Genomic DNA, 27,576 nt, shown 5'->3' with positions numbered 1-27,576 from the left:
AAGTATTGGTCAACGATTGTTTCGCTTTTTTCCAGGTTCTTTTGTTCGGGAGAATTAGCATATGGAAGGGAATATGAAACACAACTTAACGAAGTTTATTGATGCCCTCTAGTCTTTGAATAAGAATGTTTTCGTGCATATTATTCAGGAGAAGAAATGGCTGAAGCGACATCTCTCTAGGGTGCAAGCAGCCGTGGGTTTTCACGGTAATGATAATTTAAAAGAGGTGGATATGGACATTCGAGCTAAGTTGAAGGATATCCTTGATAATGAAGAGCTTCTGTGGAAGCAGAAGTCTAAAAGTACTTGGCTGTCGGTGTCGGAGGGTGACCCGAATATCAAGTATTTTTCACTATCGAACTGTTCTCCGCACAAAAAGAATCGTATCCAAGCTTTACGAATTAGCAACGGGGATTGGTGTTACGACGAAGACACCCTTATAAGAGAAACCTTTTTCTAAAGGGCTCTGTCGGGATGAAGGTCAATGCTCAGAGCATTTTCCGATTAGGAATGCCTTCCCCCGTCTTTCGCCCTCAGAGTTTCAACTTCTCAATGGTGATGTCTCGGACGACGAAATAAAACATGTCCTTTTTTATACGAATCCTCTGAAGTCTCCCGGGATCGATGGGTTACATGCTCTGTTTTTTTCAAAATCAATGGGATAAAATTGGCATATCAGTGTGTAATTGGATCAAAGGTAGTTTTGCGAGAATTCGTTAGATCTTGACCTCACTAAAATCATCTTGGTTCTCATTCAAAAAGTGGATGACCCTGAATCATTCTCTGATTTTCGACCAATCAATTTATGTACAGTTCTCTATAAGCTGCTTACGAAAATCATAGCAAACAGATTCAAGTTGATTTTTTCTAAGATAATTGCGTCCAATCAAGTCGACTTCTTTGTCGGTCAAAGCATCACAGATAATTTTCTTATTGCTCAAAAGGTTATTCACTTTATAATGGAAAAAAAAGGGAATACTAAGTAAATGGCTTTGAAAGTTGATATCGAGAAGACTTATGATCCAGTTAGCTGGGTTTTTTTGTCTGATTCCATTAGAGATATAGGATGTCAAAAGAATATCCATCGCATCATCACAGATTCAGTTACATCCTCATCTTTTCAGATCCTTTGGAATGGTTCTCTTTCGAAAGAGTTCAAGCCTTCTAGTGGTATTAGGAAATGGTGCCCTATTTTTTCTTATTTGTTCGTCATTTGCATGTAAAGATTGGGACAGAGTATTCATTGTGCGTTAGATGCTGGTCTCTGGGATCTTATGATTTTATCTCTAGGGGAGCCTTCTCTTTCCCACTTGTTCTTTGCGAATGATTTGATCTTCCTTAGCAAAGGGACAGAAGACCATTTTAGTTGATTCTCTCGGCCAAAAATTAATACGAACAAAACCAAAGTTTTCTTTTCTACTAATGTTGATGATGTCATTGTGGACAAAGTGTGCTCCTATGTGGGCTGTCAATGCTCCAAGGACCTTGGCACTTATATGGGCATGCCTTTGTTTTATAGTAGGGTGATTAAGAGTATGTTTCAGTTTATCATTGACAAAAGTTCGATACAAATTGAACAATTGGGTGGCGACTAATCTATTGTTGGCAGGCAGGGTTACCCTCGTCAAGGTTACTCTTATGGCTATCTCGAATTATTTCATACAAAGTGTGACCGTTCCTAAAGGAGTTGTAAACACTAATTTTTTTTTTCCATTTTTTGTTATTATTATTATTATTAAAATTATTATTATTATTAAATATTATTATTATATTATAATTATTATTTACAAACAGTTACAAACAAAACTGGATCGGCCCAGTTACAAACAAAACAGAACCGGCCTAGACCAACCAGAAACCCTAAACATTTGGGGTTTCAGCTAGGGTTTTCAAACCCTAGCTCCCAGCCGCTACTTCCAGTGATCCCCAGCCGCCTCCAAGATTCCAGAACAACCACGTGGCAGCCGCCGTTGCTTCCAGACGTTCCAGCTGCCGCTGCCCTCGCCAGAAGTCTCCAGAAGGCCAGCTGCTCCCCACATGTCACGGCTATGGGGTGAGTCACCACATAGCTCGGTGACTCACCGAACTTCCCCCTCTAGACCGGTCCGAGCATGGCTCGGTGGTGGCTATAAAAGCCACCGGATCCTGCAAAACAAAAAAAGAGACAGAGAGCAAAAAAAAGGAGAAAGCACGAACAGCAAGCAACAGAGACCAGAAACCAAATAGAGAGGAAGAAACCGAGGAAAACAGAAAGCTACCAACGATCCCAATCAACAACAACAAACCAGTAAAAAAAATAAAAGAGAAGAGAAGAGAGGAACTTACTCTATCATCGGAGAGCCCTAAACGTCGCCGGAAAATCAAAACGCTGAAGGTGAAAATCGTAGATTTACGATATATTATGAGGTTTTAGGTTAAAATAACCTTAGATCGGACCTTAGGACGTTTAGATCTACGCTTTGGGGGTATTTTGTAAATTCCGGCCACCGTTCACGGTGGCCGGCGGCGGTGATCGGCACCGGAGTACGGTGGCCTATGGCTGCCGGTTTCCCTCCGGCGAGGGAAACTAGAGAGAAGCCAGAGAGAACTCTGGTTCTTTCATTTTAGAGAGAGAAAGGAAAGAGGCAAATGAGAAGCTTTGGCCCTTAGGGGCCGGTTATAGGGTTTATATACCCTCATCAAAACGACACCGTTTTGACGAGGGTATGTGCGTAATTTCCTTCAAGGGAAAACCTCGTCCGCGGTCACTTCGAGTTTGTATTATTTACAAATTAGTCACTACAATCAACTTCTAATTATTTAAAATTTAGTCTTTACATTTTATTTTATTTTATTTTATTCCTTATCTGCATATATATTTATTTAGGGTAAATACCTAATTTAGTCCTTTACAGTTTAGTAAATATCATTTTAACCTGAATTAATTAAATAAGGCTAAATTATATTATTAGTACTTAGATCTTTTTATCATTCGATTTAGAACCTTTAATTTTAATGATCATTATTTTAATCACCTATTAATAATTAGGGTTAATTACATCATTAGTAATTATATTTTTATAATACTATAAATAAGGGCTGTAAATTTTAATTTTTAATATTTTTATTTATTTTAATATGTTTTAGTCCCTATTTAATTACAATTTAATTTGTATTATTATCATTTCAAATCCAATATGTTTAAATGATTACTTTAATTATTATTTTATTATTATCTTAGTCATATAAATATATATAATAAATAATATTTATTTATTTATTTTCTTTGTTTTCTATAAAATAAAAATCCTATTTATGAACTATATATGTTTAATTTTATTTTATTAAGAAAATGATTTAGGTATTTATTTATTTTTTAATATTGAAGAAAAGAGCTGTCTTAAAGCACCTAGAAGCTCTTTTCTGATATTTCTAAATAAATAAATATCTTATTTATACATATTAATATATTTTCTTAAAATTATTTGAAATAACATAATTATGAATTAAATATATTTGAATTCTTAAATTTCTAATAATAGAGACAATGTATAATTAAAAAGTACCAATTTTGGGCGTTGTAGGGGTGCTAATCCTTCCCTAAACGTAACCGACCACGAATCCCTTTTTATTATTAAAAAGAAAGAATTTTTGGTTATAAACGCAGATCAGTTCATCTTTTAACTGATATTTTCTTAAAAACTCTTTTAAAAGATAATTTTTAGGTATTCGACCTACCTGACCCAAAAGGCCGATGACGACTCCCAAATTATTTTAAAAACCATTTATTCACATCACTTTTCCCACCAAGTAAAAAAAAATTCGTGCCCGGACGAAAATCGGTTACGACAGCTTGGCGACTCCGCTGGGGACCTGTCAAACTTTAAAATTAATTATAAATTGTCTCTATTAATTAGAAATTAAAACTTCATTTATTTAATTTTTAATTCTTTTCTTTCAATTTTTTTATTACTTATTATTTTTATATTAATATTTTTTTTTCAGGTATTAATTATTTTATTTGTTTGTTAGAGGTTTTAACATTTCTCCTCACACACAACACTTGCATAACATAAAGCTCTATAATTGAGTTTGTCCCTTTTAAGTGGGAGTGAAAGCGACGTCTTCGTGAGAATTTATTCTCCGTGTCAGACCTAGAAAGTAACTTTCGGGGTTCATATACTCTACGTCTTCGTGAGAATTTATTCTCCGTGTTAGTCATAGAGAAATGTATCCCCTCGAATTGAACTCAATCCATTTTAGTCTATAGTGGACTAGGATTGAGGGTTGGCAGCCTAAGGGGACACTAACAAGGACAATTCGAGTACCTTTACTCCTAGAACTGAAACTCTGCATATAATAAACCCTAGAAATTCACCTGATCTAAGACAGTACTGAACCTCTGTTCATAGGTGTACACAAAGGAGAAATAAGCTCTAGCTTTTAATTTATTTTATTTCCTTTTCTTTTTCCTGAATAAATGCATGCGAACTAGAAATCATGCGGTTAGGTTAATTTTTTCCAAACAAAGCATGGAACTAGAAAGCATGAGGTTAAGATTTATACCTTGATAGATAGATTTTTTTCCATTAGTTGGTACTAACTATTCTATTTTTTCTTATTTTTTCATGCATGTTATATTGCTCTAATCTGTTCATATTAATTTCTTTTGTTTACATTGCATTATCATGGCATAACCATAAGGTGTTTACTTGAAAGACTGTTCATCATATTGGAAAGAAATCATAAATGGACAAAAAGTTCTATGATCAAACAAAATATGATGCGGCCAAGAAAAGACATCCTGAGGGAACTCTGAAGATAGAGAAGAGCTATGCACCCAAAGATCGTATGCCCATTAAAGAGCAAAAGGAGATACGAGAAATAAGAGAGCAGATGTCCAAGATGATGGATAGAATATCTGTTTTGGCCAAAAGAGAAGAGATTCCTGCACAGAAAGAGAGAAAGCTTAATGAAGATAATCCTGCAATTTCAGATATGCAAGGGACTTCTGATCCTAACCAATTTGAGAAATTACAGACAATCATCATTCGTATTCAAAAATTGTCTGGAGATACCAAAGAAATGGTGACCACTATAAAAGCTCATAGAGATGAGAAGAAATCATGTAATATGAAATCGTTGAAGTTTAGTCTGCTCCCGACATCTAAAACTCAGGTTCAATCCAAAACAAAAGGTGTTTCTCATTTTGATGCTATCCTTATATCATATAAATAGTTATATGAGAAGCTACTTGAAGCACGAGAAGTGGCTCCCTACTACATAAAACCATTCCAACCTCCGTATCCAAATTGGTATGACATCAACGCTTATTGTGAATATCATGCCGGAGCTCAAGGACATACCATTGAGAATTGCCTTGCTTTCGAACGTCGAGTTCAAAGTCTTTTGAATCAGGGAACCTTACAATTTATGGTAAATGATCAACCTAGTTTGGTAACTGAAGATCCTGCCAGATCAACACCAAATGTATTCAAAGGTAAGAGCATCAGTAGGTGCGTCCAAAAGGAAAAAGATTTGCTTAGATTCGAAGTTCAAATACGTCATTTGAAGGATCAAAACAAGGAATTGAGCACCAAAATTAAAACCATGCAGGAAGATTTCCAGAAGGTCAGTCAAACCTTTCAAAATGCTGGCATAGGAAACACCCCAGAAGAGTGGATCAAAGGGGTCACCAAACTGAAAAAGAATTGTAACATACATGAAGGTCGAGCAAAGAAGTTTTATCATGATTTACGAGTTGCAGAAGAAATACGCAATACGTCTGTCAGTGAATTGAAAAGATGTCAAGTCGAAAATCAAAGGTTGAATAGTGCTATGACTAACATGGAAGCATCATATCAGATCTATCAGCATGAGATTGATACTGAATTAAAAGCTAATATAGACAAGAACAAGACATTGAAGAAATTCTTAGATGATTATGGGAATCTTGTACGACAACTTCTTGAACATAAAGATTTCCTCACAAGAAAAAATGAACAACATTGTTTACAACTCCGAGAATCGACACGAAAGATAAAGGAAAAAGACAATATCATGAATGAAGCTGCTGTTCAAACAAACAATGTGGCTCATAAACTGGTGGACTTAGCTAGCTTCACGAGAGAATTAAAGCAGATAGATAATTCCACATCTGAGTATGAGTGGAAATTAGTTTGGCTTTTAAGTGAAATAGAGAAATTAGGAGTGAAAGCTATTCCCTACATATAAAAGTTTTGTTTGATGTACTGAAGCTTTTGTGTTCAATGAAATCTGTTCTAAGATGATCACTCTTGAGTAACACCTTTTCATACATGCATTTACATTTTGTATCTTTGCATTTCCATTTTGTGTTCTTACTTTTTCATCTTTGCATTACACAGTTTGCATTCTTATTTTTGCATTTATGCATTTATGCATTTTCTCATTTACATTACATTTTTTTTGTATTGTTATATACATTAATTATAAAAACATGTTAATAATTAATGAAAGGTTTTGTAACAGTAAAACCAAGGTCATTCATTCATTTTACTTTACCATCATCATGAAAACAATGGAGCAATCTTATGAGGGACTACAAGATCAGTGGCTAGAACAATTGACAGGGTTACCTCAGGATATAAGGAAAGAAACATCAGATTTAGTACCAGATAGATCAAATCAAATTATTCAGTGTGTGGCATCTGATAAAGAAAAGATAACTGCTAAAGAGCAACCATGCCATCAGAATGAAGAGTCAAGAAGGATATACTCTGGGGCATCCCACTTGAACCCAAAGAATAGCCTCGTTCATTATTCACAATATGAGGAAAGATTTAAGAGGATGGATGAAGCAATCAAAAATATGAAATGTATTGATACTTCCCACTAAGAACTAGAAGCAAGAGAACTCAGTTTGGTTCCAGATTTGATTATTCCCCATGAATTCAAAATGCCTGATTTTGAGAAATATGATGGTACCAGTTGTCCCTTAATCCATTTGAGAATGTTTTGCAAAAAAATGGAAGGATATTTGAGTTCTGATGATCTATTAATTCACTCTTTCCATGATAGTCTTGTTGGCCCAACAGTAGTCTGGTACAATTAGTTGACCCAAGAACAGATCAAGAGATGGGTAGATCTAGTTGATGCATTTTTGGGACAATATCAGTATGTTAAAGGCTTAGCTCCAACACGTATGGATCTTCGAAGAGTAAAGAAGAAAACTAATGAAATATTTCAAGAATATGCCTTAAGATGGAGAGGAGTGGCAGCACAAGTTCAACCTCCCATGTTAGAAGAAGAGATATCACGTATGTTTCGTAATTCCCTTCCAGCGCCTTTCTTCGAGTTAATGCAGGCAAATCCGACAAAGGAATTCGAGAATCTTGTGACAAGTGGAGATTTAATTGAGAATGTAATAAATGAAGAAAACTCAAAATTCACATCCAAGAACCCGACGGATCAAAAAACGAAAGCGGATGATGTAAATGAGTGTCGCATCCAGAGTCCTCGCAATTGCAAAAGAAAAAGAGCAAGTAACTGTTCGGATCGACCAAAGAAAGTCATGCGATCAAGAAAACTTTGGAAGTGTTCCAAACTTCCATTTCAGACTTGTATCTCATTTGGTTAAAGGTTAATACATCACACCAAGACCAACTAAAGTGACATCAAACCCTTCTGCTCATAGCTATGATCAACATAATGTTTGTAATTTCCACTTGGGGGTAAAGGGGCATTTTACAGGCAATTGTAGGCCACTGTTAAAAGAAATTGAGATGCTTGTTGACAAAGGGGTTTTGACACAAGAAATGATCAAGAAATGGGGGGCAAATGAAGAAAAAAACCCTGATCCTATTACATACCCAACATTATAGGAATAATGAGGTATGATACATAAACAAGTGGAAGTGTTATCTACCACTATAGTACTTTTCTATTTTCAGCATCCTGTTTAAACTTTTTTTTTATTCCTTTCTCCGCCTTTTGTGCAATAAATAAATTTGTGTTTCTTATTAAGGTTATGAGCATTCAGTCAATGTTGTAATCTTGCAGTTCTTTGAATATCAACTGGATTAAAAATTCTACATGATTAGAGTTATAATCTTTGACAGAATATCAGGATTGAAAACCAGAAAAACAAGGACCATTGACCTTACCTCAGAAGAAATACACCCAAATACTATCCTATTACAAATATGAGATAGCCTACTCCTATTGAAAGGAATTACAAAAAGGCTTGGTATTTATATATAGGAGCGTACAACGTGGGGCATCATTGGTGTATTACATTACAAAACCGACTAGAGTATTTTTCTATTAATGACGTTCGATGATGAACATAATTTTTACAAATAGGTAAATCTAGTTTAAGTTAGTTGCTTGGGAATTGAACTCTAACAAAAAAAAAATTTTTCTGAATTCCACCAAAACACCTAGACTATAACAGGTTCTTCTTAACAAGCTTAAGAAATTGGATTTGAACATCCATGTTATATTATTATATAATAAAGCTTGAGTTGTCCCTCTAGAGCAATTGGTTAATCGCATTGGCTTTATGGATAATATTCAGCCAACCTATTATACTATTATATGTAATAAAACTGTCCCTCTAGAGCAATTGGTTAATAACCCTGGCTTTATGGATAAGTTTCAATTAACCTGATAAAGGTGATTTATATACAATAAAGCTGAATTCAGCTAGCCAAAATGGCAAATGTGTTAACAAATGGACTAAGGGAGTTGTGAAACACCTGTTATAGTCAACTTCACACAAGCACTCAGAAATTTCATTTTAGACCGATATTTTCGCACTACTTTGATTAGATGAGTCTAAATGAAAGATTCCAGAGAATTGAAATGGAAAGACTCTAGAAGGTCTAGTGATTGGCAATCCTAGTTGCGTCATTTTGTACACATCCGGTTAAAATACCAAATCCTCAAAGTGAGACATGTGACAAAGTTCACAAAGAGCGAGAGATGAGTGACATCTTAAATAGATGTAATCATAGAAAATAGGAAGGCCATCCTGAAACCAAACCAAATCTTGATACTTGTCAAAGAATTATAATTCTCAAACATTACAGAGTTGTTGATTCTTTTGATATTCTTTGAATTCATTCTTATGATTTGATTTTATTGTGAACCTATGATAGGAAACATTCTACAAAATTCTTTCATTCTTCGATAAAGAAAGGAGGAAAAACATTTTCAAACAGGACAGTCTCAAATGGAGAAGGTCCTTGAAGCATTTATTGCTTATTCCACCTCTGTTGTAGAAAAAGAATGAACGAGGCCAGAATAATGAAGCACTTCACATTTTTGAAGGCAAGTGGTCTGAGAAGCCAGAAAGTCTGGAGAATTGAAATTGTGACACTCCCCTATGACATTATTTGAGGTCATCAAGAAAGATTATCGTTTATCTCATGCTGAGGGCGATAAGCATCACCAGACAAATTATTTTCCCCAACCATCAATTCATGTTCTCTAGAAGATTACATCATAGAGCCATGAACAAGTCACTACCTGCACTCTGGTTATATCATGATGTTGGCTCAAGTCTTGATACATTATTGCTACTTCTTCTATGCCGATCATTTTCTTTGTCAAGATGATATCTATTATGTCCTTCAGAAAATTGCTGAATTTGAATTTGAGGACTTATGGCACAGAATAAGACATTGGAACAGAATCTACCCTTATAGCCTTTTATATAGGGTAACATTGGTTACAGGATTCCAAAAGTTGAAGATGACCAGTTTTACTGTCAACTAAATCGTTCCATGATTCGAAAAGAGTGGGATATATTGGAGTAACAGAAGAGACAGTGGTCATAGCAGTCATTGCAAGAAAATGCACCAACAAAAATCTTTTAGTTCATCCTGATGATGTTTATTTCTTCCAGTAAGGTTGTTACGCTGGATGCCACTGACAACAAGGTCGAATTCCACAAATCTAACAAGGTCGAATTCGACAAATCTACTCATCAATTGCTCCAACTGATCATCATTCAGTTCTTGCACATCTGTTTTCAAAGATATGCCAAGACAGTAGAATGCGACCTCTGCATCACTGATTCCAGAAAAAGAGACAGGACATTGATATCACTGGAACATATCTCTAGCAGATCCTCCTCCTCGTGTATAGTTTTTAGGGAAACCTAAAAGCATTTCCACCTCATCAAGTACAAATGGAGTAAATTTATTCCTTCCAACCCATACCAGATTCCATTTTCAGCACTCATCAAGAACATACTTCTGGACACTCGAAGGTGGCTCATTGTCACAAGCTTTAAGAACTTTGTGGATCCTTTCTGTCAATTTGGCACTTCTTGTACATGTTTGTAAACAGTTCAACTTTGTTCTTGGATCCTAGAAAGGCCATCATTTCTTTGTCAATGGAAAATATCATGTATAGTGCGTGGAGAAAACAAGATAAGAGGAAATCTATTCTCAATTGGCAGATTATGAATATAGCCTATTTTCAGTGTAACAGTATGAAAATGCTTCGAATCTACAAATTCTGGCTCTACATCGAATAAGTACTGTGATATCCCAGTCCAAACATTAACTGGAGCAATGCCACGTTCTCGTAGTAGAAATAAGGAGACCCAATAGCATCTTCTGGAAGTGTTCTTTAAGTTATCTGATCTGATTTGGTATGAACCCCAAAACCAATCATTGGATTTGAAAGATGAATTTGCTCATAGTAGAAATAAGAAGACCCAATAGCATCTTCTGGAAGTGTTCTTTGAGTTATCTGATCTGGTTCGGTAGAAACCCCAGAACCAATCATTGGAATTGAAAGATGAACTGCATGATCGTCTTCATTAAGAAGCTTCTTTTCAAGCTTCCTCTGCTTCTTCCTTTTCAAAAATCATAACCCAAGTTTCGCCTTTGCTTGTAATTGGGGTCATTGTATAATGAATTCCTACCTTCTACTGGAAGAAGTACGTCAGCAGCCTTAGCCATTTGATCAGCACATATAAAATCTGTCAACTCTGTAATTGATGAATCTGGACCACATCTCTCCATGGATATTGAAGCCTCAGCCTCTGAGAATCCCATTTTTGTCAAGTATAACAGTTTACTCTCCTCATTAGAATCAGAATTCAGGATTTCCTCAATATCAGAAGAACTATCAATATCTGTGAAATCATCCTGAAATATTGGTTCATAATCAGATGAGTTGTTATCAGAATCAACATGTTGTATGGTTGTAGATTTTTCAAAAGCCTGTACCACTGTATATGTAATCTTGCTATTGTATCAGATTACTGTTCGCATAAATTGGTTTCTCTCCCACAGAAAAGTATATTTCAGAAATGGCTTTCACTGAAAGATGATAAGCCACTGTGTCAGCCTGGAATAGATTACCAAGCTATTTTTACTGCTCTGTCTGACTAGACCCCTCCAGATACAGAAAATGGCCACCTCATTCAAAAGACACATATCTCAGACGTTTTTATCAGAATGGTTGAGTACTTCTTAAGTTTGTGACAACGTGAAGAGAATTCCTCCAGTTACTTAACAACAGTGATGTTTAGTGACACCATAATGAGAGCATTCAAGATAAACAGATTTGGGGCACAAATAAATCCACACAATGCATTGTCAAAATTGGACCTCATAGGGATCATGAGATTAAAGTCAAACAGACATTGAAAATAAACCAGAATTAAAATGTTGGTGGCATTTTGAAAGTCCAAGTCAGACAGATCCATGTGGGGCATTTTGAAGGCTCAGATTAACAAGAAACAAATGTTGGGGCATGCTGAAAACCCTTGTCAATCAGAATCAGGAATGGTTGATGAATCCTGAATGTTTATATCAGCAAAATGCTAGGGCATGCTGAAAGCCCCTTTCAATCAGAATGAAGAATATTGATGTATTTTGAACGCTCATATCAGCAAATATTGGGGCATGCTGAAGGCCCACAACATCCTATGTCAAGATCATTGATTTGAACAAATATTTCCAATGAGACAAAAAGGTATGAAGAATGAAAATGGTGAAACAGTGATAGTCGAGCTGACTATACATAATTGCTTCGTTCATCAGGCAGTTACATTATGATCATATTGTTGAACAAAAATTTTTACTCAGCAAGTATGTTTTCAAATACCCAATCTTCTTAACCATGTGTCACATGATAGCGCGGCCTTTGTTAAGCTACATCACAGTTGCATGAATAAAAATGATCCCCAAGAGACTACTCGATCCAGGGTTCGGTTCCTCAAGATCTCAGCTTTGAATTTTGCATTCTCTGTATCAGTGATAATTGAAAATATTTCTTTGAGGTTCCTGGCAATTAGTTTCAACCATACTATTGAGGTTATGAAGCTGTTTTTCACATCAGTTTTTGTTTACTTGATGACATTGAAGAGAGAAGCTCGACTTACACATATTACCCATTCCCACTGTTACTAGGGTTATCATTTTCAAGCCAGGCTGAACTGAATTTTTATCTATTTTGGGGTTTTATCATGTGCGTTTCATCACCAGCAACAAGAATTCTACGGATATAGTTCTGTACATGGATCCTATAGCTGAAGTGTTTCTACTTTCTATAACACTCAGTTATAGAAGAAAACATAATCAGTATTACATTTGCCTTTGCCAGAGATGATATCAAGATCAGTTGGTATTTCATATTCAATTCAACACCAGCACATTTTGAGAATTTGACCAACTTTTTGGTCATACCAACATATCACTTGTATCCCCATTGAGTTTTGTTCTCAAATGGTCTTGTGACATCATACAAAAGCTTTGAACACTAGGCAAAGAGCTTCAATGATTGAGAAATCTTGGCAGAAGCCACAGAAAAGGATGAATGTGTTGTCAAATGCTTCCTTGACCAATAATCCGAGCAGAAACCACAGGAAAAAATGAATGTATTGTCAAATGTTTTACGAACCAGTGATTATGGTGCTGAACCAATGTTGCAATCATATGGTTTCCATTTATTGATCCAAGATGAAGTTTGTCTTCTTCAACCCCAAGATTAGAAGTGAGATATAATGAAGATTTCTTTCCAAGGAAAGTTGAAATTTTAAACAAGAAACTAATGGGGTCAACTAAGGTTGAACTACAGGTTGTTGTTAAGCATCTCGACATGATATTGGTCCAAGTTGCCTTATTCGAGATCTGATTATATGTGGAGACATGAAAGGAATTGGAATAAATCTTCCTTGTGATGTTTCAAGAGTTAAATTAGAACAGACTCTACTCTCCTAATTAATCCTTGCTGAGTCAGGCATATCTACATCTACACTCTTCAAAGATGATAAATTCTCTTTTTAAAGATGATAGATTATCTTTTCAAAGATGAAAGCTTTATGGGATTTACACACAAGTCCAAGCAAATAAAGTTGGTTTTATCCAAGACAAAATGGGGCATCAGGGTCATAATTTTGACTACAGCAAGAGTTTCACAAATGAAACATTTCTTCTGAGACTTTCATGAAACAAAGAAGACGCCAAGATACAAGTTGATCAGATGATTCTGCAGAAATGAAAGCTTGATAGCATAAGTTTCTACACTGATATCCAGAGATAACCCTGGCAATAAATGATGAAGTGAAAGAAGACCAAGTTCACCACTTTGAAATCAAATGAAGATTGCATCAACATTCATGCATTCATAAGAATATCATTTACACAATAGACAATGCATTACATTGATACAATTGAGTGCATTCAAACATGAAGTTTTACAGATCTTCAAAAGAACAAGAAAATTCATGGTAAGAAATAACTTACAAGAAGAAGGTATTCAAAACCGCAAATACATGAATCATGCAAACATCTGAAGAAAAGATGGATGCAATCCACAAAAATGACCATTATCTTGAGATTGGGGCATTTTACCCAATCAACATGTTATTTTGAAAAATAATGAGAAAACGATTTCCATAGTTTCTCATTCAATCTTTTCTAAAATGAAATTGTTGAAAAGTAAGAAAATGATTTCCTTAGTTTTTTACTTAGTAAACTATTTCCCACATCTGTAAGTCCTACAGTGAATGATGTTTCCAAAAAGCCTTCGGGAGCTTTTTGATGTTTTCAAAGCCTTCGGGTCATCCGTAAGCCCTGCAGTGCAGGATGTTTCCAAAAAGCCTTCGGGAGCTTTTTGATGTTTTCAAAGCCTTAGGGTCATCTGTAAGTCCTACAGTGCATGATGTTTCCAAAAAGCCTTCGGGAGCATTTTGATGTTTTCAAACCTTCGGGTCATCTGTAAGTCCTACAGTGCATGATGTTTCCAAAAAGCCTTCGGGAGCTTTTGGATGTTTTCAAAGCCTTCGGGTCATCTGTAAGTCCTTCAGTGCATGATGTTTTTAAAGCCTTCGGGTCATCCGTAAGCCCTGCAGTGCAGGATGTTTCCAAAAAGCCTTCGGGAGCTTTTTGATGTTTTCAAACCTTCGGGTCATCTGTAAGTCCTACAGTGCATGATGTTTCCAAAAAGCCTTCGGGAGCTTTTTGATGTTTTCAAAACCTTAGGGTCATCTGTAAGTCCTGCAGTGCATGATGTTTTTAAGACCTCTGGAATGATGTTTTCAACATTTCAGTCTTACTCAAAAGAAGAAAAATGAAAAAAATTATTGTTTTTCCGTCTTTGCTCTATTCTTGTTAACACAAGAATAAGCAAAGAGGGGCAGCTGTAAACACTAATTTTTTTCCATTTTTTGTTTTTATTATTATTATTAAAATTATTATTATTATTAAATATTATTATATTATAATTATTATTTACAAACAGTTACAAACAAAACTAGACCGGCCCAGTTACAAACAAAATAGAACCGGCCCAGACCAACTAGAAACCCTAAACATTTGGGGTTTCAGCTAGGGTTTTCAAACCCTAGCTCCCAGCCGCTACTTTCAGTGATCCCCAACCACCTCCCAGCCGCCGTTGCTTCCAGACGTTCCAGCTGCCGCTGCCCTCGCCAGAAGTCTCCAGAAGGCCAGCTGCTCCCCACATGTCACGGCTATGGGGTGAGTCACCACATAGCTCGGTGACTCGCCGAACTTCCCCCTCTAGACCGGTCCGAGCATGGCTCGGTGGTGGCTATAAAAGCCACCGGATCCTGCAAAACAAAAAAAGAGACAGAGAGCAAAAAAAAGGAGAAAGCACGAACAGCAAGCAACAGAGACCAGAAACCAAATAGAGAGGAAGAAACCGAGGAAAACAGAAAGCTACCAACGATCCCAATCAACAACAACAAACCAGTAAAAAAAATAAAAGAGAAGAGAAGAGAGGAACTTACTCTATCATCGGAGAGCCCTAAACGTCGCCGGAAAATCAAAACGTTGAAGGTGAAAATCATAGATTTACGATATATTATGGGGTTTTAGGTTAAAATAACCTTAGATCGGACCTTAGGACGTTTAGATCTACGCTTTGGGGGTATTTTGTAAATTTCAATCACCGTTCACGGTGGCCGACGGCGGTGATCGGCACCGGAGTACGATGGCCTATGGCTGCCGGTTTCTCTCCGGCGATGGAAACTAGAGAGAAGCCAGAGAGAACTCTGGTTCTTTCATTTTAGAGAGAGAAAAGAAAGAGGCAAATGAGAAGCTTTGGCCTTTAGGGGCCGGTTATGGGGTTTATATACCCTCATCAAAATGACACCGTTTTGACGAGGGTATGTGCGTAATTTCCTTCACGTGAAAACCTCGTTCGCGGTCACTTCGAGTTTGTATTATTTACAAATTAGTCACTACAATCAACTTCTAATTATTTAAAATTTAGTCTTTATATTTTATTTTATTTTAGTCCTTATCTGCATATATATTTATTTAGGGTAAATACCTAATTTAGTCCTTTAGAGTTTAGTAAATATCATTTTAACCTGAATTAATTAAATAAGGCTAAATTATATTATTAGTACTTAGATCTTTTTATCATTCGATTTAGAACCTTTAATTTTAATGATCATTATTTTAATCACCTATTAATAATTAGGGTTAATTACATCATTAGTAATTATATTTTTATAATACTATAAGTAAGGGCTGTAAATTTTAATTTTTAATATTTTTATTTATTTTAATATGTTTTAGTCCCTATTTAATTACAATTTAATTTGTATTATTATCATTTCAAATCCAATATGTTTAAATGATTACTTTAATTATTATTTTATTATTATCTTAGTCAAATAAATATATATAATAAATAATATTTATTTATTTATTTTCTTTGTTTTCTATAAAATAAAAATCCTATTTATGAACTATATATGTTTAATTTTATTTTATTAAGAAAATGATTTAGGTATTTATTTATTTTTTAATATTGAAGAAAAGAGCTGTCTTAAAGCACCTAGAAGCTCTTTTCTGATATTTCTAAATAAATAAATATCTTATTTATACATATTAATATATTTTCTTAAAATTATTTGAAATAACATAATTATGAATTAAATATATTTGAATTCTTAAATTTCTAATAATAGAGACAATGTATAATTAAAAAGTACCAATTTTGGGCGTTGTAGGGGTGCTAATCCTTCCCTAAACGTAACCGACCACGAATCCCTTTTTATTATTAAAAAGAAAGAATTTTTGGTTATAAACGCATATCAGTTCATCTTTTAACTGATGTTTTCTTAAAAACTCTTTTAAAAGATAATTTTTAGGTATTCGACCTACCTGACCCAAAAGGCCGATGGCGACTCCCAAATTATTTTAAAAACCATTTATTCACATCACTTTTCCCACCAAGTAAAAAAAAATTCGTGCCTGGACGAAAATCGGTTACGACAGGAGTGTATGATCAAATTAAACGAATTGCTGGCTGGCTCATTTGGGATGACGATAGTCAAGCCAAAGATAACTCTCGTTGGTTGGAATAAATGTTGTTAGCCCACTACTCATGGGGGTCTCGGTTTAAGACTGCTCCAATCCCAGAACAAAGCCTTTCTTCTGAAACTGGGATATAACTTATTAATGCGACTGAAGGCGATGTGGGCCAAAGTTCTTCGCTCAAAATACAAGATGAGTGAGACGTTCCCCATTAACATTAAAAATAGAAATTGTTCTTTTATTTGGAGATCTCGAACTCTGGTCTGGGAATTCATACGGTGAATGCTTGTTGGTCCATTGAAGATGGGTGAAGGATGAATTTTTGGTATGAACTTGGTTCAAGGAATTGAGCAACTTGTCCAAGTTACAAACCCTTCTTCCACGTTTGATTCTGGCATGCTTGTTGTAAGGTATGACTCATAAATATACCGGTAAAGAGGACAGGGGATGGAGCGGAGTGAGCGAAGCGAACATCAACTGTCCTTACAAAGAAATTCTCATAGAGGGGGTTATGATTATGTGGGTTGGGGGTGCGGGGGTTGCAGCCTCGCGGTACGGTACAGGGTTAATTTTGTAATTATGTACCAGGGTTTTCTATTATAAATAGAGATGTAACCTAAACCTATGAGAATTGAATAAAATTTTCTAGCGCCGCCTAGGCACCGATGACGTAAGCACATTGCCGAACCTCGTTAAAATTCTTGTGTTCTTTCGTTTACTTTGCCCGATTTATCAACAATTGGTATCAGATGTCAGGAGCAAAATTCGAAGTCGCGAAATTCGATGGTCTGGGTAACTTCGGATTATGGCAAACGAGGGTGAAGGATCTGTTGGCGCAGCAGGGGATCCTGAAGGCTTTGCGACCTACAAAGCCGGCGTCGATGGAGGAGGAAGATTGGGAAGAATTACAATAACGAGCGACAGGAACCATACGATTATGCTTGGCGGACGAGGTTATGTATCACGTCATGCATCTATCATCTCCAGACGAAATTTGGAGGAAGTTGGAAAGTCAGTTTATGTCCAAATCTTTAACGACAAAACTGTATCTAAAGCAGCGGTTGTATGGGCTGAAGATGCAGGACAATCATGATTTGGCGCAACACGTGAATGTCTTCAATCAAATCGTTTTTGATTTGGCTCGGCTTGATGTAAAAATTGAGGATGAAGACAGAGCGATGATTTTGTTGTGTTCATTGCCTCCCTCTTACGAACACATGGTGACTACTCTTACATATGGGAAAGAGACTATCAACGTTGAGGAGATTACTGCAGCCTTGTTGGCTCACAACCAGCGGAAGCAGAATGCAGGGGAAAACTCTCAAGCCGATAGCTTATATGTCAAGGGTAATCGAGACCGTGGACAGAAGCCAGAGAAGGTAGGGTCTGGCAAGCGGAATTCCAGATCCAAATCTAGGGATAAGAAGATAATTCACTGTTACAAGTGCAAGGAGGCGAGACATATGAAGCGAGACTGTCCGAAGTTGAAAAAGTAGACTGATGAGAAGCGTGATGTTTCATCCAAGTCTGTGAACATGGTCGAGGATGACAATTCTGATTGCAGTGAGGGTGATATGTTTTCTATTTCAACGACTCAATTGACGGATGCGTGGATTCTTGATTCTGGATGTTCTTATCACATCACGCCAAATAGGGAATGGTTTTCGACATACAGGTCGGTTAATTATGGTTCTGTTTATTTGGGTGATGATCGATGTTGCAATATTGTTGGTATTGGTGATGTCAGAATTAAGATGTATGATGGCTCTGTTCGGACGTTGAGTGGTGTTCGACATATCCTAGATTTGAAGAAGAATTTGATTTCTTTGGGCACTTTGCACAAGAATGGTTTTATCCCTAAGGCTGATGAGGATATGGAAACCATTCGGATTGTTAAAGGTGCTTTGACTGTGATGAAAGGAAAGATGACTGCAGGAAATATTTATAGATTGTTAGGGAGTACCGTTGCAGGTGGAGTTCATTCTGTTGAGTCCTGTGATGATACTACAAAACTGTGGCATATGCGTCTTGCTCATCTTAGTGAACGTGGTATGACAGAATTACACAAAAGAAATCTGTTGCATGGTGTCAAAAGCTGTAAGCTCGATTTTTGCAAGTATTATGTTCTTGGTAAATAGACTAAAGTCCGTTTCAAGACTGCGAGGCACACAACTCAAGGGATTCTTGATTATGTGCATTCTGATGTATGGGGGCCTTCCACGACATCGTCTTTGGGTGGATCTAGGTATTATGTTACTTTTATTGATGATTTTTCACGGAAAGTTTGGGTGTATTTTTTGAAACAGAAATCTGAAGTTTTTGAGAAGTTCAAGCTGTGGAAAGCTGAGGTGGAAAACCAAACAGGATGAAAAATCAAGTGTTTGCGGTCTGACAATGGTACGGAGTACACAGATTCATAGTTCTTACACTTCTGTAAGGAGCACGGGATTAAGAGACATTTTACAGTGCGCAAGACACCACAACAGAATGGTGTTGCGGAACGGATGAACAGGTCGTTGAATGAAAGAGCCAGATGTTTGCGGTTGAATGCTGGGCTTCCCAAACACTTCTGGGCCGAGGCTGTTAACATGGCGTGTTATCTTATCAACAGATCGCCAAGGGCATCATTGGCTGGGAAAGTTGCAGAAGAGGTATGGACTGGTCATGATGTTAGTTTTGATAACTTACGGATTTTTGGTTGTCCTGCTTATGTGCATGTACCTGCTGATGAGAGATCCAAACTTGATGCAAAATCGAAGGAGTGCATTTTTCTGGGTTACAAGAAAGGTGTCAAAGGATTCAAGTTCTGGGATCCAGTTGCGAAGAAAATTGTGATCAGTAGAGATGTTGTTTTTGATGAACAATCCATGTTGCAACAGAAGAAAGACACGACAGTGGTGGATTTCGAGGAGTTTCCAGTTGAGAAACCAGAAACTTCTCAACCGACTTCTGGTGGTTCCACTACGGATGATTTGCATGATTATAGTCTCGCCAGAGATAGGGTGAGACGGACGAATATAAAGCCTCCGAGTATATTGGGTTTTGAAGACTTGGTCTCTTTTGCACTTATTGTTAGCAGTGATGATCCGGTTAATTTTCATGATGTTGTTACTAGTCAGGAAAACGACAAGTGGATGGCAGCCATGGTTGAGGAGATGGAGTCTTTGAATCACAATCGTACATGGGAGTTGGTTCGCCTTCCTGATGGTAAAAAGCCGATTGGTTGCAAATGGGTGTATAAGAAGAAACCAACAGTAACAGAAAAAGAGGGGGAGAAGTTCAAGTTCAAGGCTCGTTTGGTAGAAAAGGGTTTTTCACAGCAGAAAGGAGTTGATTATGATGAAATTTTTTCTCCTGTGGTCACGCACACTTCAATCCGAGCAGTACTTGTATTGGTGGCCAGTTGGGATTTGCATTTAGAGCATATGGATGTTAAAACTGCTTTTTTGCATGGTGATTTAGAGGAGCAGATCTACATGCGGCAACCTGAAGGTTTCACTCAACCTGGAAACGAGCATTTAGTTTACAGATTGAAGAAATCTTTGTACGGGTTGAAACAGTCTCCGAGACAGTGGTATAAACGGTTTGACTCCTATATGATCAAGATTGGCTACAACCGATGTGAGTATGATTGTTGTGTCTATGTTAAGAGCCTTGATGATGGTTCTTTTATTTTTCTATTACTGTATGTTGATGATATGTTGATTGCTGCGAAGAACATGGATGATGTTATCAGTTTGAAAACTTTATTGAGTCAGGAATTTGATATGAAAGATTTAGGTGCTGCAAAGAAAATTCTTGGAATGGAAATTTGTAGGGATAGAGACTCAAGGAGACTGTGGCTATCTCAACGAGGTTATGTTAAAAAAATGCTAGAAAGGTTTGCGATGAGCAGCGCAAAACCAGTTAGCACTCCATTGGCGAACCACTTTAAGCTCTCATTAGAACAGTGCCCTAAGACAGATAAGGAAGCTGAAGATATGGCAAAGGTTCCGTATTCTAATGATGTTGGCTGCTTGATGTATGCAATGGTATGTACTCGTCCTGATTTAGCTCATGCTGTTAGTCAAGTTTGTAAGTACATGTCTAAACCTGGTAAGCAACATTGGGAAGCAGTCAAGTGGATCTTTCGATACTTAAAGGGTACTGTGGGACATGGAATTGTTTTTGGTAGTCAACGAGATAATCCTTTGGTTGTAGGATATGTGGATTCAGACTATGCAGGTGACTTGGATAATAGAAGATCTACGACAGGGTATGTTTTTACTCTTGGTGGAGGACCTATTTGTTGGAAGTCTACTGTTCAATCTGTAGTGGCACTATCTACAACTGAAGCTGAGTACATGGCAGCGGCTGAAGCTGCAAAAGAAGCTTTATGGCTCACTGGTTTAGTGAAGGAGTTGGGTGTTCAGCAAGGTGGAGTTCAGCTGCTTTGAGATAATCAAAGTGCTATTTACTTAGCTAAGAATCAGGTATATCGTGCTAGAACTAAGCACATTGATATATGTTTTCACAAGATCAGAGAGTTGGTTGCATCTGAAGAGATTTTGTTTCAGAAGGTACACACTGATGAGAATGCCGCTGATATGTTCACCAAGCCAGTTACGACAGACAAGTTCAAGCATTGCTTGGACTTGTTGAATGTTTCAAGTTGTTAAAGAACTAAGGTAACCCAACCTACATTGAATGTTTCCTAAGGGGCAGGATATTCGCCAAGGTGGAGATTTGTAAGGTATGGCTCATAAATATACCGGTAAAGAGGACAGGGGATGGAGCGGAGTGAGCGAAGCGAACATCAACTGTCCTTACAAAGAAAGTCTCGTAGAGGGGGTTACGATTATGTGGGTTGGTGGTGCGGGGGGTGCGGCCCTGCGGTACGGTACAGGGTTAATTTTGTAATTATGTACCAGGGTTTTCTATTATAAATAGAGATGTAACCTAAACGAATTGAATAAAATTTTCTAGCGCCGCCTAGGCACCGAGGACGTAAGCACATTGCCGAACCTCGTTAAAATTCTTGTGTTCTTTCGTTTACTTTGCCCGATTTATCAACACTTGTACATGACTTTGCTGAAGGCAATGGGGAATGGAACATTAATCTCTCGCGGTTACACCTTGATGAAGAGACGGTGTGACATATTACTGCCATCCCTGCCCCTAGCGACGATATGGGGGAAGATCAACCCCATGTGGAGGTGGAACCACAAGGGTGTTTGCATGGTCAACTAGACTTTCCATGAACTGAAGAACATCGATTGGATTTGAAGGATAAGATTTGGAACATTGCCTGGGATCACGATAGACTGCAACAAGTGAAGCAATATCTCTGACTTGTTCTTCATAACGGGCTTATGACTAACACCGAGAGAGTGAGATGAGGTTTATGCACGGATCCTAGCTGCCTGGTGTGTCATAATGGGGAAGAAACCATAACCATTTTCTTCGCGAGTGTCCGACGGCGAGAATGGTTTGGGAGCAATTTATTCCAAACAACGCTTTATATATATATATATATATATCTAACCTTTTCACTTCCACGGGGCTTGATCGAGATTCTTATCATTAGAGGCATTTGTTTGGGATAATTATTTGGAGATAATGGAAACAACGTAACGCTTTCATGTCTAATGGACAAGTGTGGTCGTCGACGGAGATCGATCAATCTGTTAGACGTGGGCTCAAACTATTAAATCCAATCAAGAAGCTAATCTTCCTAATGCTGTCAAACAAAACACGATACAAAGGTGGCGCCCATCCAGAGTTGGAGTGGCTAAACTCAACACTGTCAGAGCTGCTAATCGACGAACCATGGAGGTGACAGGTGATGGAGTTCTTAGAGATAGCAATGATCAATGGCTAGCTGGCTATCATAAGAACATTGGGAGGTGCTCAGGTGAGATCTGGGCTTTATTCGATGGTTTCACGCTAGCCTGGAACAATGGTATTCAAGACGTTGAGGTGGAAATTGACAATGAGGAGGCTGTGACTACTCTAAACGGTGCTCCCCATATGCACGAGGCCTCTTTGATTCAAAGAGTTCGTAGCTTGTCCAGAGGCAATGAAACGTAAAGCTCTCCTACATTAGACGAGAAGTTAATGAAGCTGCAGATGCAATGGCACATATTAACAGAAATGGGAGGCTGGGGCTTGAGGTTTTCAATAACCCGCCTGCTGAGATCAGGCAAGTCCTCAATCGAGAGGAAACAGCTTTAAGTTGAGGCTTCTCACACTGCTTTGCAGTGTTTTATTGTTACCAAAAAAATCAGTTCTATTTTATTAAGAAAACTTAAAACTGTGTTGGGCTATAGTAATGAAAAATATTAATAAATTACCGATAGAGATTAGTTCAAGCGGTAAGCACCTTAATATCATTTAAGTTAGATCTTAGGTTCGAGTCTTTATGTATGCAGAAAATCTTCACTGCGAGATTCACCCCACCAAAGTCAGGTGTATGATCCGAATCGATCCAGATTAGTCAGGACGAAACCTTGAAACTAGAGGGAAAAAAATAACTATTAATAAATTCACGAGAAAAAATACATTGAAACACATAAATATGAACAATAGTCTAACAATAATATAACACATTTCCATAAAATATATAGTATATAACAATGATTTATACAGTTTGTGCTTATTATCCAGGTAATATTATTGCAAAATCTAGTTACAATTACAATTGCTCAAATATATTCAACCCTTCATTATTACTTATCCGGACTCATGGCCGAGTCCATATATGCCCGATGTCCGATATAGAAAAAATTTTGTATTTAGAGATCATACCACATACTCGTGTTAGAATATGTGCAGGACATAAGTGTTACAGATACTTCGTAAAAGGTAAAGTCGGTAAGAGAAATGGTAAATCATCCGCAAGGTGGAGCTTCGAAGTTGGGGAATACTATGAATGCGATCGACAAAGGCGAGATGGATATCGGAGAATTCACATTAACACGGACAGGGTTTAGCGATGGCATGTTTCCAGCCTCGGTAAATTCCAAAGGGATGCCGTTGAGAACCATAGTTTGGCTTTGAAGGTAGCCGTCTTTAGGAGTTAAATGATACTCCTCTCGGAATAGTGCTTCATCGGAAGCTTTGGTTCCTACCCAGGAAAATGTTTTCTTGAGAGTATGTGCGAAGCCGCCCCGACTAATGTTCTGTTCACTCACAGCCAACTTCAGGCTGATGCTGTTTTGAACCTTCATTATGAAATTCGTTTGATTGCTCAAGTTGATCACCAGTAAAGTTACACCAGCCTGCAACAAGATGTCCAGAATCAAGGTCATAGTCGAGATATTTTCATCTTCGAAGGATTGTTTTATTTATGGGGTGTTTTGGCGGGGGGGGGGGGAGGGATGAAAATAATCATATCGGAAAGTACGAGTCTGTTGCAGACATTTCCAACACGGTCCATTCATGTCGATAAGTTGATGACACTTACCGGAGAATCCATGTTACATGCAAACCAAATTAAAGAACAACTGGTATAAAAGCAAATTTTCGACTTACTCTTCCTTTGGAGCAATGAGCATAGGATCGTAGAAACGGCGAAGCATCACTTTCAACAGACAGAACCACTTTTCCCATCAACCGGTGCCATAGAAGCACACTGTTCCGGACCATCCAAAACAAAAAAAAGTATAAGGGCTCTTCATACCAGTTCAGCACAGTTGTATATGAGATAAGTTTTCGATATCCTCCACTTTGATCGAACATTTAAATGATGCAAAAGAAAAACTCGGATAAAGAAATTTCAAATCTCAAGCTCTTGCCTGTAATAATCAGGGTTCGGAACAAATGTTGTCGCATTGAGAAGACCATAGTTCCCACCGATCAGTGTTTGCCTACAATATACTTTAGTATGGTATTTTGACGACATTCCGAGTTGATCTAAATACCTAAAATCGTGTACAATAGAAAGGAAACTTGAGTATTCATATATGAAAACAATGTATAAGTAATAAAACTTGATTTTTCTACATATTTAAGGCAGCCGAGAAAGTATGATTACCAGAAGCTGTTGACGAATGTATTGGACACGTGAGCACCGCCGCTGTTATATGCCCCACCAGACTCTCCAACCCATGCAGAAGACCAAGGACCGTGCCTCCGGATGACATGTGTAAGATTACCGAATGTATATGCTGCCTTGTTTAAGTGGTCGGGATTCAATATCTTACTAACGAGTTTCGGATCAACACCTGAAATACAAACCGGGATTAAAAATTAACTGTAGGATGGATCAAATAGTAAGACATCCCATACATTTGAACCCATCAGGATTATCCGAACGCACCTGCACCCAAATTGTACATATGGTGGCTCATGAAATCGAGCACACGTGAGCCTGAGGTCAGAAGAAGCTTGACGAACCACTCTTCTTCAAAGAATCCTCCGGGAGCTACGAGAGAAGGTTTAGATTGTGAACCTTCGTACAACTCATTTATAATTTTCTTTAGTTTGATCAAGTCTTTTCCATACTGGTCAGCGAGAACATGTGCACCAATACCATGTCCGCTCAACTCGTTACCTAAAACAACAACGGAAAACATCAGAGGCGGTAAGAGAATATCATATGGAAGTATAATTGCAAAGCGCTTCGTCCAGGATTCTTTACCGAATTCCCATGAATCTATGTGGTATCCCTTTGAAATGGTGTACTTCAAAAAATCTTGCGCATTGCTAGAGTCCCAATCCCCTCCCCAAAGGCTCCTCTTAATTTTATGTCTCCCGTGGAGAGCGTTCAGGCCGAACGTCACTAGTACACTGCAAATGTAAGATTCAAGTGAGTGTTGAATCGGTCTAAGCCAGTTGATCAGTTGAAATGGTATTTTAACTAACAGTGTGAGCACCAATGGACCTTGAAATCTGAGACTCTTACCCAGTTTCTTTGAAGAAACGGTTGAGTTCATCCCACCTCTCCATGTGTAAACATCCCTTCGAAAATCCGAACAACCCGTCTTTCATCTTCTGGAATGGATGGCAAGGAGACTTCAAATTCCCGACATCGTACAACACTTGATCTTGCAAAGAGCCTCCAACTCTTATCCTCAAATTGTTGAAAGCTAACAGTGTGGAACAGAGTAGCATCATGCTTCGGGACATGAAAATTCAACGACATACTCATAAATATATCGCTTTGACTCTTCGTTTTACTTAAAATCTCCATGTCCGACACATATTCGGATGTGGGTTCAGATATATGACTGAAAAAACTTAAAAGAAAGATTGAACAAAACCATGCCGTACACATGCTTGTATCCGACACTCATACCCAAGTTTGAGTAACATATAATATCTTTCACTAAGTGATCTACAAATACAAACCTCGGACAGCTTCGGCAAGGAAAGGATGAGACAAGTTCTGTCGGAAAAAAAACACCAGCAGATTGAACAGTTACCATTAAGTGTTTTGATTTTTCGAATAAGCTTAACCGAATGAGTGGACACAATTCAAAGAAAAACCATTTAATCCTATGAAGAAGTTAGCTCTACTTAAGCCTCACCAGATTAGTTACCGATGTATAGTGCCATGGACACTGGTCGTAATCACACTTATCATGAGGCCACCAATCGATCGTAGCACAGACGAAATTATCATCGGTTTGAGCAACAGTCATAGTTCCATCGACCACAATCGATCCATGACTAATATCATGAGCAAAAATCACCGGAATCAAAGTCAAAAATAAGAACAAACCAAACTGCAGTTCCATTCGGTAAATTGATTGTAACAGCCTCTCTTTCACCTCGGTGTATTAACTGTGACACAATGATATAAATAGTATCAGAAACAGAAATTGAACATCTATGGTAGCATTTTGTATGAAATGAGTTATATCAGAAGTATATTTCAAACTCTAAAAAAGGCGAAAACATTCAAGTTTCAGACAGGAAGATGTCCAAAACTACAGAGTTTATCACCTGTCTTTCCGGATTATAAAACTTGTAACAAATCAAGCTTAAGACCTTGGTCAGCCGTAAAAAATGCGTAAAAGTTTTACGTTGTGTCAATGGATCTATGTATATACTGAGATTATTATCAGCTGCAGATTTTATAGGACTGTGTTTAGAACAGTCAGAGAAACATAGTCCTATAATAACTGCGGCAGATAACAATCTAATTTAGCATTTTCCAAGTAACTTCATGAAATGGCATATGTGAATCTATAGCTTCAGTGGAACTACAGCAAAATACACCATCAACAATCTTTGAATGATGAACATACATACATACATACATCAGATCTTAAAATATCAAAAGCATCCTTAAAAGCCAGAAGAAAGGAACCAAAAATGCTTTATTTCTTCTTAAAGAAGTAGCAGATCCAAAAGCAATCAAAGTTTGAAAATTTAACAATATTAAAAACAACCCATTGATTAAAATAGCCTAAAATTTCCCAGAAAACAAAGAACGCATTCAATAGGCATAAAAGCAACGACAAAGCTCAACTCAAACAGATATATCACAAAAGGGGAAACCCCAGAAAAGAAACTAACCTCCAAAAGAAAATAAGCTAGAAACAGGCACTGGAACAAAAGCAGAAAAAGAGGGAAAATGCAGTGAAGTTTTTCATTTTTCCTTGGAAACAAACAGACCCACCAATAATGTGTGAAAAAGGCTGTAGTTTTATTTTAAGCCAAAATGGAAGGATTGATCAGTTTCTGATGACTCCTTATCCTTGGGGGTGCTGTTCTTTTTCAATGGCAAGATAAACAACCATGTTTGGTGAAACGGGTGTGAGTCAGATTTGTCGGTTTGGCTAAAAATTCATGTTAAGGGACCAAATAAGATTCTTGT

At 37.3% G+C, this 27,576-nt stretch overlaps 1 protein-coding gene across 2 annotated transcripts; it reads right to left on the bottom strand.

Annotated features, from left to right (window-relative positions):
• Positions 1-1,652: 1,652 nt before the first annotated feature.
• On the bottom strand, positions 1,653-27,576 carry LOC120122010 (heparanase-like protein 1). 2 transcript variants are annotated; one of them, XM_039141273.1, is made up of 12 exons: positions 27,276-27,576; positions 26,282-26,537; positions 26,103-26,139; positions 25,657-25,840; positions 25,393-25,541; positions 25,072-25,305; positions 24,787-24,976; positions 24,548-24,673; positions 24,285-24,384; positions 23,620-24,031; positions 6,713-6,734; positions 1,653-1,666 (listed from the first exon to the last, which is right to left on the bottom strand). In XM_039141273.1, the coding sequence occupies exons 2-10, from the start codon at positions 26,489-26,491 to the stop codon at positions 23,642-23,644; spliced, it is 1,620 nt and encodes a 539-aa protein (XP_038997204.1). In that variant the 5' UTR covers positions 26,492-26,537; positions 27,276-27,576; the 3' UTR covers positions 1,653-1,666; positions 6,713-6,734; positions 23,620-23,641. The 2 variants fall into 2 exon arrangements, with proteins under 2 accessions (XP_038997204.1, XP_038997203.1); XM_039141272.1 differs by lacking the exons at positions 1,653-1,666; positions 6,713-6,734 and having other exon boundaries at positions 23,342-24,031.

This window comes from Hibiscus syriacus, unplaced genomic scaffold, assembly GCF_006381635.1.
Source record: "Hibiscus syriacus cultivar Baekdansim isolate YM2019G1 unplaced genomic scaffold, ASM638163v2 tig00110384_pilon, whole genome shotgun sequence".
Lineage (NCBI taxonomy): Eukaryota > Viridiplantae > Streptophyta > Magnoliopsida > Malvales > Malvaceae > Hibiscus > Hibiscus syriacus.
This window is presented reverse-complemented; position numbering and strand designations above follow the sequence as displayed.